The 12879-nt window shown below is 34.3% G+C and overlaps 1 protein-coding gene across 1 annotated transcript in view; it reads left to right on the forward strand.

Annotated features, from left to right (window-relative positions):
- LOC124420201 (neurocalcin homolog) overlaps nt 1–12467 on the forward strand; it is a 62907-nt gene extending 50440 nt beyond the window's left edge. Inside the window, exon 3 of the mRNA XM_046952411.1 lies at nt 12217–12467. Within this exon, the coding sequence (XP_046808367.1) occupies nt 12217–12411 (195 nt within the window). The 3' untranslated portion in view covers nt 12412–12467. The remainder of the gene's footprint in view (nt 1–12216) is intronic.
- The last annotated feature ends 412 nt before the right edge of the window (nt 12468–12879 follow it).

Here is a 12879-nt window from a genome sequence, read left to right on the forward strand (position 1 = left end):
TCAAAATAAGTTCTTCTTCCGATGAAGCACCTGTTAATACGTCGTCGACATAGAAATCTTCGAGTAAGATCCTCGATGCATTAGGATGAGATTCTTGGTAATCTCTCGCTAATTGTTCCAACACCCTAACTTATAGATATGGTGCGGAAGATGTTCCATATGTAACCGTACATAATTGAAAGTGTTTAAGTTCCCCATTGGGATCCTCTCTCCACAGAATCCGTTGCAAATTTCGGTGTTCTTCAGCCACCCAAATTTGCCGAAACATTTTAATGATATCCGCAGAGAATACGAACTTATATAACCGAAAACGCATACAAACGGCAAATAAATTACGTTCAATTGAAGGGCCAATATGTAGTTTGTCATTTAGAGATATGTTATCAGTGTCTCCGAATGAGGTATTCTGTTCCTTAAATGGTAGTTCGACAATGTAACGTCCATCTGTATGTCGAGTATGAGTTTGCCGAAAATGTTGTTCAACTAGTGCAGATTCATCATCCTGTTTTCCTAGACTACCAGTTTCCATAATTTCCCAAAAGGATTGGATTGATTTATCGATGTCGACCAATGTTAGTAATGATGATGTTGACTGTTGTTGTTAAAGAGATGAAGTTACAGATGTTACCACCCAACCAAAAATAGTAGATACAGCTATAGTGTTACCATTGTCATCCCAAATATAGTCTGCTCCGAGTAAAATATCAATAGGATTTGAACGATAGTCTGCAAGATTAATCTTATCTAGTTGTCCGCGATCATAATTCGTTATTGTCGTTCTTGGAAGAGACGAAGTTATACGACCCAAAATATGTACTAGAGCTTCAATAGTATGTGTTGAAATTCTGGACTTAATATGTAAATTACTATGCACATGGGTTGATTCAGCCTTAACTGATGAAATTCCAGAAAGTGCAATTTTCGAACAATTGCGCTGCAAGCCCAAACGTTTAATACAATCTTCAGAAATATACGACAATTCGGAAGCGGTATCAAGTAACAGACGACGTGTAGTGAAATCACCTTTGTGATTTGGAACATTGACCAAATCAGTGGGTAGGATAAATGTAATATCCTTCTAGACACCGGTTGAGGATCCTCCGCTTGAGAGGTGCCTACTTCAGAAGTTGATATATCAGACGAAACTGCAACGTGAGTCTGCTGGACCGAAGTAAATTGAGTAAAATGTAATAATTGATATTCCCAGTTGTAGGCAGTGTGTCCCCTACGAAGACAATTAAAGCATAGAAATTTTTCCCTAACTAGAGTCTGACGTTGTTCGACTGATAACGAAAGAAAATGTGGACATTTGTACGTCCGATAATCATTAGAGCCGCGGTCATTACAGCCCTGTTGACTATTTGTAGAAACTAAAGTTGTAGAAGAATCCCGCTTATAACTCGTAGATTTAGAAGCAACCTTATTTCCCAGTTCCAATTCCTCACAGCATTGATCCAAAAATTTCAAAAATTTAGCTATAGTAGGCTTAGGGTTTTCACGAGAATTCTCAATCCATTTGCGACGGGATTCAGAATCAATCTTACATTGTAGAATGTAAATTAACCAATGATCACGTTCATTATAATCAACAGCATCCAAACCTCTAACAACTTCATTAGCAGTGTTAGAAATTTTACGTAGCGTAGCAGCATTTTCATCCTTCATTGTAGAAAGGCCCATAAAGGTCTCAATATAGGAGTTCACGATATGGCGAGGTGATCAAACCGCTCCTTGAGTCGATCCCATGCAGTACTATATGATATTTCAGAAATCTGCATGTGTTTAATATGATTTGCAGCATCTTCTTTCAATAAGGACTTCTAATAATGAAACTTTTGAATATTCTTTTAGAATATATTGCGCTAATAAATAAATTCTTAAACGCTGGCGATTCCTTGTAACTCCCAGAAAAAGGTTATATTCTCAACTTAGGTAAATCCTCATTAACATGACGAGAGGTTGTAGGTGTATCGAGTCTTTGCAATAACGAAGAATGTTGTTCTGCTAGACGAGAAAACATTTCATTATGAAGTTCAGGTGTAGATTCATGACGACCAAGGGATTTCATCATTCGCTTAAGCATAGCATGACTGTGCAGATATTTTTCCTCATAATCCACAATATCACCTTCAGGATCTACGAAGCCTGCCTCACCTTCAAAAGTATATAATTTCCCAATAAATTTCACAAATTCAGCCCATGCGGCTTCCAAACGAGTTAGACGAGATTCTATTTCTTATAAATATAGTTGTTCAGGAGGATTTTGAACAAATGTGTATGCCCGAGTAATCGCACCCTTTTGCATTCGGCATTTAGATAGCACAGATTTCATAGTCGTTGTCATCCTAACGAATTAAATAATAAAAATTGTACTCACAGGAATCCAATTGCGAAAAATAATCAAATTCCATATAATATAGTATGTTGATACAACAGCCAATAATTCTGTTGTCGCGCGTAGTTTTCTGCCTGTAGTAACGTCTATGTTCAATACCGAGCTTTATTCTCCACAAAACCCGTTTATGTTTATGACAAAACTTGATTGTTCATAAAAAAACCAAAACGTCTTCATATAAAAAATACTAACCAACGTATTTTCACTGTGTTCGTATGTATATGTACCGTGTTTACACTAACACTTTGCCTCTATGCCTCTGTTGTTGTACAAATATAAAACAGCACTCTCACTAAAAGTTGTTGAGATTTTACACACTAATGTTATTATGCAACTGGCTGAGCAATCCACACAAGCGCACACGATTCAAAAAAAGTTCACTGTCCACTCATGTTATTAACATACCTTTCAGAAACTTTAACATAGATAAGCTTTGCAACAAACGTTAAAATTCAAATTTCATGTACTATAACAACCGAAAACGTTAAATCATAATTGACTGGTGCTTCTCTGTTGTCAAGCTAGTTCAATTAACACACACACATATATTTCTCCTGTTGTCTGATACACTTCACTATGTTGTTGTTGTACTTGTCCCTTATTCTCTAAACTTGTATTTTCACACCACACAAAGAGTTTTTGTTGTTCCAAAAAATATTGTCACTACACGAATTGTCTTTGTTGTCGTTTTACCACGAACTGTTCTTGCCCTGTGGATAGTTGCACTCGAAACCGATAAACCTTTGTAAATTATGTCCAATGAAGCACTGTGTCCAAGATTTGGAGAGAAGGACAAAACGTATGGTGTTTAACCAATTAATAAAAACGCACTTCATTTATTTTCATATTAAATTAATTACGTTTTATTCACATTTATGTTGTTTCATATTTTTTGTGGACTGTATAAATATTTGTGTTGCAACTGGACTTACTCATCAAAGTGTAAAAGAACAACTAACTAACTTAAAAAATTCATTATATAAATAAGGGTTGAATACAAATAGACATTAATATTACATACAATGAGCAATGCGAGAGTAAGCTTTTGAGTGTTACTTTAGAGATCAAAATGTTTATGTATGTATATGTGTTATATAATAATAAAAAATAGGAATGTTCCATTTATGGGGATGTTTCCTCAACATCCTTTTTTCTTGGATACTTATTACAAATAAAGTTCTCTCAGGTTTTTCTTTCCTGTAAAAGACATTACATTTTTCCACGGCCAGCGCAGCATTCTGACTTCCATGTATTTCTATTGCACGTTCATTATCTAGATTACTGCCTCAACCTTTTATGTAGACAGAGGACTTTAAGAGAATCGGAAGCACGCTGCACCTTTTAAATTCTTCTTTCACGTTTTTTGGGGCTTTTGAGATACCCTTTGATTTGTCGACGCACAATACGTTGTCCCCATACAATTAATAGACAATATACAATTAATAGACAATATACAATTAATGGACAATATCTCTCCAAGGTTTGATATGAAGTAGCTGCCAAGAAAAAGGTTCCTTTTCACAGATTTTTCCTTTTATCTGTATTTTCAACTGCAACAGTGTTTATTAAAAGGTAGCCTACTTGCATAACTGCCTAGCACCCAGTGTCCTGTTATTACTGCTATTAGTCTCGATATATCCCGTCTACTTCGGTTTATAAGGTGACTTGTGTGTTTCCCATTAAAAGAGGGCTACAATATCTTGACCCCTTTACATGTGTCTAAGTGATTCCACCTATTTTTAGCCTTTCAAAGTATATGAGGATATTACTCTTGATGAAACCTAACGGTTGCTACTGGAACGGCGTGAACAGATCCCGTTCTGGCAAACTTATCTGCTGTTCATTTCCATAGTAGTCCCTATGCGCAGGGACCCAAAAAAGGTCAGACAGGCGACCCAGCCTAGATAGATCCTTCTTGCATTGCTTAACTAATAGGGAAATGGTAGTTCTGAAGGACTAGTTCTTAGAGCACCTGTTATCCCAATGCATGTTGATCTCTGAACTTTGTATAGCTGATCTACAACATATTTCTTCTCGACTCTGTGTTGGATGTTGAGTTTCCATGATAACTTGGAGTCTAGAATAATTCCTATTTAATTTGCATTATTCGATAACGGTATTTCATAGTTTTTACTATGCTTTGGTTTACTCCTAGGCCGCTGTCTGTGGCCCAATTATCGAGAAGCACCAAAGCGTTAGACATGATATCACTAACCACGTCTGGGAAATTCCTGATACCAATATCACAACATCGTCCACATAACTAACAACTTTTACACCTCTGTTGTCCATGTTAATGATAATTGAGTTATCGACGATAAGCCAAAGTAGTGGAAGTATTACGCCCTATGTTGTGTCTCGTTCCACTTGCTTGGACCAAACGCTGTTATCAAGACTTGCAGTAATTATTCTAGATTTCAACATAATTACAAACCAATTTCCGATATACTCTTCAACATCTAGATTAGCAAGGGCTTATTTACGTTATTAAAGGCACCTCCTTTGTCTTGAGAAGGCTTCCATAGTATTTTGTTTAATTCGAGGGATCTTTCTATAACTCTGACAACCTCATGTAGAGCTGTCTCTGTAGATCGTCCTTTAAGATAGGCATTTTGACTACTTAAAAGCCGCAATGAGCTTGCCTTATATTAGAGTCAATGAGTCTTTCAAGCGTTTGAGCTCAAAAGATGAAAGCCTAATTGGACGAAAATCTTTCGCATTCTCATGACTCCTTTTGCCTGCTTTGGGAATAAAAACGACTTTAACCTTTTCCTAATTTACCGGGACGTGGTTGAGAGAGAGGCTGAGCGTATATATTTTATGCAACCAGGGGATGATATATTATTTTACACTTTGTAACATCATTGGCAAAATACCATCTGGCCCTGCTAATTTGAATGGGGAAAAAATATCAATCGCTCGAAATTCTATTGTGGATAATGATATTATTGTTGAGTCATGATAGGGTCCCACTTTCAATAGCGATTTTCTTGACAGCTTTTAGATAGATCCGAAATCTACCATGAGAAGTTTTTCTTTGCCTTTGTGATTGACCGCTGGTATTGCCCTATTTTTGTGTCTGATGATCCCTTTGTATTTACACCAATCGGTTCTTCTTGGGTTCCTATAGTGCGTTTTCTCTGTCAGTTTTTGAAATCTATATCGAAGAGAATCCAATTACATATACTTAGATTGTTAGTATTAATGAAATTGAATAACGACTAACACCTTTCATTAATTTCGCTGCTACCCCAGATTGAATGCCTGGCGTTGGCATCACAGCCCCGGATTATGTCGTCAGATGCCCTTATTTGGGCCAGAAGGTCGCTTAATTCGGCTGGTGGTGCTGTCCTCTCATGTGCTATGTAGCTTTAGGCAATGACAAAGCTTCTATTGTTCGGTAACTCTTCTGTTAGATCTTCTGATCTAGGCTGCGTACAAAGAAAAATGTTTATAGTGTATAGTGTATAGTGACATGATCGAGCCTTACCATTTCTTCTCCCTTCTTGGGTTCCTATAGGGAACCCTTTAACTTCATCTATGAGAGCAGAGAGTTTGTGACTTCAACTGCATCTGCTTCACCGCTCCCGGATTTTGTCGGACGGAACACCTTCACTTTAGCTAGGATGAGGCATGTGTGGACTTCGCCTTGTTGAGCGCGAATAATAAACCAATCGTCCGAGTGGATGTTGGTATTCTGACGCTTCAGGTATTCCAACATTTTGTGTAGTTCGGGGTCATTTTTGGTAGCCATATGGATGATCGAGGTCTCATCAGAATTTCCCCAGCGGAGATAAGCTTAAGGCTTAAGCCTTCCCATGCGTCGCTTATCTTAGTAATGCATTTGCTTAGGAAGTCCTTTGAGAATTTGTCCATACATTTGATCAGCCTGTATCCCCAATGTATCTCACCGGAGTCAAAACGAGGTGCTGTGTTGTCTATACTGGCAAGAAGGTGTTCCATAACCAACTCAGTCAGTTTAAATTCCACGGCTCTCCATTCTGTTACTACAGGGTGCATGATCCCATCTTTGTCGTTTACCAGTGCCATCAGGAGGTGATCCTCACCACTTCGTTGAATGGTCTCCTGGCTATATGACTGCGGTTGCAGCAGGCCCTGGACGGTTCACCTGCCTCTGTCTGAGATCGGTTCTGCTTAGACCTTTCATCTGCAGCTGCTTGGAAGTGCTGGATACGGTTTCTATAAACTTTCGGTACTCGCCTACCACAGCTTCGTACTTGACGCGATCTTCCTTACCACGTTCATGTGGAGTGCCCACGAGTGTGCACGTAAAGGGATGGACGGTCCATGCAGTGACGGCGTACAAGCATTACAACCGTCCCGTGTCTTAGCACCGGAGGGGAGCTGTTAGCGGATTATCTTCTTTTACTACTAATTAGCCATTCAGGTTTTCGGCACTACTATCCACCTTAACCTTACAAGTTGGGGATGTGATAGTGGAAAAGAAGAGAGAATTAAAACAGGAAATAGAGATTGGGGAAGGAGGATAACCTTTGGTCATGCAGGCTTTTGAGTTCGCTGTCATGAGGGAAAGCTCAACAGAGTTTAACAGCATGTCAGAGAACCACAGTCACTTTTAGAAGTAATTCGTTTTATTTTTGCTAGGAAATTATATCCATTTATAATATCTGTCTATACAAGATAATCTACATATTTAAGATACTATTTATAATATAAAGTAATGTTTCAATTTGTTTCCAATATTAATGTAATCCATAGGACATGGTTTTCTATTTTAATAAAATATTAGTTTGTGACCAAGCCAAATAATTTTTTTATTAATCTCCGACTAGTATAATTTGAAGAAGTTTTACCTCGAAATCCAAATTGGTCTTTAGGGATACAATTGTTTATGACTATAAACGTATAAATACGTTTTTGTATAACTTTTTCAAATATTTTTGAGATTATAGGTAATAGCGAGATTGGTCTATATGATGTGGATTTTTGCTGTTTTTAGTATCAAGATTATGGTGGATACTTTCCAATAGTATGGTACCTATTGTAGCTGTATAGCAGATTGGATTAGTGTTGTTAGAAATACAATTGCCTTATAAGGTACATGTTTTAGTATATCAGCTCTTAAGAGATCATAACCCGGGGATTTTTTTATTTTATGCTTGAAAATTTCTCGTTTAACTTCGCTTACAGAATATTCGATAAAGATACATTGTTTGCTATGTTACAAAAGTTGTTATTATTACATAAAACGGGTACATTTGGTTGAAAGACGTTCTCTAGACGGCTTGGGAAAGGAGAAGTTTTTCTTTGTTCGATTTGGCCCATTGTACATTTGGTTTTGAAGATAGTTTTCCATAGTTTTATTTTTTATTTGTTTGAGCTTAGGCCTAAAATAATGTGAAGCTCTATTGTATTCATTTTTGTCTTCTGTACATCCAGTTTCATGCCATTTCTCCTAAGTTTTCTTTTATATTCCAGCAAAATTTGTATTTCTTTTGAAATTTATACCTGTTTGTTTTATTTTAATATTTGGCGATGTAGACCACGCTGCGTTTTGGATGTTTTCTGTAAAATTATAAGTATATTTTTCGAGTTCTTCAATTTTATTGAGGTTTTGTCTAAAGTACTTCCAGCCAGTATTCTTATTATAAAGAAATTGATTGCTTTCTAGTTGAATTATATGTTCACTTACTGTTGGAATTGGAGAATGCTTAGAGCTTAAATCTATTCCATCTTCAATGTTTCTGAAGTTCTTTTATAGTTTATGAATAATAATGAAATGAATGAGATCGGGTATCTTAGATTGGTCAGTGGGCCAATATGTTTACCAGTGGAAATAAAATCACATCCTAGGGTTTTTGCCCCTTTATACAATTCTCTGCCTTCTTTTGTTGTGAGACGGGATTTTTGGCATTAAAATCGCCTCCAATTATTAATTTGTTTTTATACAGTGTCAAAGTTCGTTGTAATCGCTAAATTTGATTGAATGTGGACTGTAGACCGATGTTATAGATATGGACCTCCATTTGTTGTTTGTACGGTTACGGTCCTAGCTTAAAACATTTCTGTACAAAACTTTTTATCTTCTATGTGTTTAATACCATTTCTGATTACAACAGCACTACCTCCTCTAGCTCTAGTTCATTTTTGTTCATTTTTGTGGTTTTGCAATCCGTTTGCGTTCCATTGTAATATTCTTAAAGTGTGGATGATTTTTGTTTAAGAATGGAGTTTTCAAACGCTCTAGACGGATTTTTAGGGAATTGTAAAATTTTTCTTGCTTTCTCAGCATTTCCATTATCTGGTTCACTTTCGGAAGTGGCAATTTCTTTGAGTCTAGCATTATTGATAGTTTTATTTTTTACAATATCTGCAAAGCTAGCTCTTGAGGTAGTGGGCTGAGGTTCTTTATTACTTTCTTGGAACTCTTGTGGTGCTGAACCATTTCTTTTTATTTTAGGTGGATTCGAATGAACCCATAAACATATGAAACGGTTCATTTGTTTTATATTTTAGCTTAAGATTTACAGAAATTACTTAAAAACCTTATGATTTCAAATCTAACTGAATTTCGGACGGTTGACAACTATGGTGAATATTTTTTTATCATTACGTTAATTGGCTGTGATTGCCTATTTTCGTAACTATACCATGGAATACATTTTTCGGATAACATTTTTGTAAGGTTTCTGTAATGATCACTATTTAGTGTATTTATTTATTGTTTGTTTGTTTATTGTTTGGTAACACTTTTACAAGGAGCTCTTTAGTGCTATTAGTTTTCAATAAACTTAAATTTTTTTTTAAATTTTCTATGCCAACTGCCATAATAGGAGGTGGCTGACGATTAATGGTTGTTTTATTAACTGGAGATTTTGTATCTTTAATTTCATTTTCTGATGATGTGTTTGCTTTTCTCCTTTTTCTATTTCTGGATTTTTGAACAATCCAACTGATTCTCGTCCGTTGCATATTCATTTTGTTCATATGCGGTTTCATTAATTTTGCAATACCCGACACGACTTTAGTGGGGAGGAGGTATAGGACGAATAACCCACCTTAAAGTATACCAATCGGCTTAAATCATTTTCTGTGTCGATTAAGCTATGTCCGTCCGTCCGTCTAGCTGGCTGTCCTTGTGCGCAAGGTACAGGCCGCAATTTTCAAGATAATTAGATGAAATTTGGCACACACGCTTCTTTTGGTCCGAGGACGAAGCCTATTGAAAAAATCCATTATTTCCCCATACAACCGTACCCCCAAATAAGGCCTTTGGCATACAAAAATTTTTATTCTCTTTACACAGACGAGCTTTGAGAGAATAAAACAAACTTTTGAGAACTAAACGCACTCACTAAACTTCAAATTTTCTTCGCAAAATTGCGAGGATATTAGCACATATTCGTTTTTCTTATCACTTAAACTTAATGTTTATTATTTTTTCAACACTTTACATTTATTTAAAACCCCGAAAATAATTTATATTTTACAAACGAAAAAAAATATTTTTTATTCTTTGACATTTTACTTCAATTAAAATTCAAAAAATGAAAATTTGTACATTTTAGTATTGAAAATTAAAAAAGTATTTTTCATACTTTTTTCATTTTGCATTAGTGCAGAAAAAAATAACAAAAAGACGTGTTTATAATATGTTTGAGATAAAATATATTTTCATATATATATTAAATTATTAAATATATTTTCATATATAAATAAATAACTAATATTTTCATTCACTGCCATATAAAATTTCATTAATAATACATGAATTATAACGTCCAAAGAATAAATTTTTTATTTAGTACCTTTTGAACAACTGTGTTTATTTTTGTGCTTCTACTAATACATTCTCACCAGTTAGGTCTTTGACAGGGGACTTAGGTCCTTGACAATTAGTTTCGACTATATACTACTATATGGCCTTTGGGTTTATAAGTAATTAATTTAAATCATTTATTATGTCAACAAAAGTCAACAAAACTTAGTTTTATAGAACTTTAAATGACACTACCGATTTTTGTAGTGATCGGTCTTCATTTGACCCTATGCCCCATACAAACTCCCCTTCAGAAAATGACTTAAAGATCTAAATTTACTTACAAACACTAATACTTAACACTTTAAAATTCTACATAAATAACTTTGAAGTAGATTTAACTTCCCCTACTAACATTTATAAGAACTTTATTTTTTAAATAGTACCCAATTTTAACATACTTGCTGGTGTAGGGTATCATATGGTCGACTACGCCCGACTATACATTCATACTTTTTTTAAGTTCGATCTGTTCTTCTTTTGAGGCCATATTTTCATTTTTTAGTTTTAAACAATAATTTTCAAGTACTTTGATTCTTTTTTCGTATATATTAGGCAGGGATGTTTTTCAGTGTAGAAACACAAAACAAAAATACATCTTTCCAAAATTCTGATTTTTAATATTGTTTTACTAAGTAAATCTATATGCAATCAATATTTTTCATATTACAAATTTTTTTTGATGACAAATAGTGTAATATCATTAAAATTTTTGCACACATATCTTAGATGCTATATTACCTTTCCAACAATATATATTAATATTCTTCACAACTAATTTTTTGGACTTTTATCTATTGGACAACGTACTGTGAGACGTGTTCGTCTTCGTAATATCTGGCTTGGTATTGTCACAATTAATTGAAGGAATCTGAGGTCCCTTTGAGTTTTTTTTGAGTGAAGTATTGCTTTGCTTTGACTGTATATTATTAGACGGGGAGGTCTTCTTCCTCTTAGGTTTATTCTCAGTTGTCAACCCTTAATGAATATTAAAGTTAGTAAGTGTTGTATCAGGGGGTGTTGTATCCTCTCACACGAATAAAATACAAAACGAATAGGGATTGTAAAAATTTGGCACATGATCTTCTAGGATACCGTAAACGAAGCATATTGAAAATGGTTAATATCGGTATATTATTTCGCCTAGCCTCCATACAAATGAACCCACGGAATAGGGCTTTTAAGTTCATAATTATGTTTAATATAATCATATATCGTAAAAAAGCTGCAATATAGCTTAAATTGCCCTCATGAACTTGATAATTACAGGGCTTCATTTGACCCTAGCCCTATAAAAAGCCCCTTCAGAATTTGACTTAAATTTCCACAATTTTAATCAACAAAAAATGGCTTTAGTATATCTGAGGCAATGTATAATTCAGAATTGACTCTATTCTCCATATAAGGTACTCTTTAACGTTCATTACTGGCTCAGAAATGCGAGCAAAGCGATTAAATTCGTATAAACAAGTTTTGTATGAGTTAAAAACTCTCTACTAACTTTTGTGATGACCGATCCATTATTGACCCTATCTCCCATATAAGGTTCTTTTCAGAAAATTACTTTAATGCTTATTACTTGCTTAGAAATAAGAATACACCAATGAAATTCGACATAAAAAAGTTTTGTACTTTTGTGTCTGTACCTTTTTTTGAGAGGATCGGTCTATATTTTACCCTCGCTACTAGCATAAAACGGGTTCAACGATGTTATTCAACACATACAAGTTTGTAAGAAACAAAAACTTTCTACCGGTTAATAATTGACCCTAACCTATTCTGAAAATGAAGTTACTTCTTTCGGTGATAACAAAAGCATCGAATCATAAATTCAAAGTTTATTTATAAGAAAGTAATTCTTTTCGGAAATTATATAAGATTCGGCATGTCCGATTATAACATATTTGTTAATTACAATGAAATAATTTACTTGATTTTATTTTCATCTTATATTACTAATTTGACTAAAAATATACTTAAACAAACCTATTAATTTAAAATATTAATTTATTTATTTAAGGCTATATACAAAATGGTTGGATCTGTTATGAAAATGCCTGAAGACGAAAGCACACCAGAAAAGAGAACTGACAAAATATTTAGGCAAATGGATCGAAACAAGGATGGAAAATTAAGTCTTGAAGAATTTATAGAAGGAGCAAAAAGTGATCCATCAATAGTACGTTTATTACAATGTGATCCTCAATCACATTAACTTTCATTTAAATGGTTGAAGTAAGCAATAAATGTTCGGATTATGATAGAAATTAATTAACTAATTGTTTGTTTTATTCTTGAGATACAACAAAAAAGTTTTTAAATAACGTGAGTTATGCATGTCTACGAACCACAATAGTATTTCTGATTTTAGAAGGTGTAATCGATTTTAGTCTTCCTAGAATATAAGCGTAGGTCATATAATGGTGAGATTTAAACAATTTGACGCCAATTAAAAAAATAATAAAATTAGGCAAATGTAGATCATAACAATTTACATGTACATATATAAACTAAATGAACGATTTGTAGTAGTTCGTAAGTTTCACATTTTAATAATTAAGTTAGCCTTAAGATTCATTTAAATAAAGCAACTCATAAAATATAAACATATTTTTATGATTTTAATTTAAAACTTCAATATTCAGTCTTACTCTCGTTCGTCTGATGAAATGAAAAAGATTAT

This window comes from Lucilia cuprina, chromosome 5 (assembly GCF_022045245.1).
Source record: "Lucilia cuprina isolate Lc7/37 chromosome 5, ASM2204524v1, whole genome shotgun sequence".
In the NCBI taxonomy this organism is placed as follows: domain Eukaryota; kingdom Metazoa; phylum Arthropoda; class Insecta; order Diptera; family Calliphoridae; genus Lucilia; species Lucilia cuprina.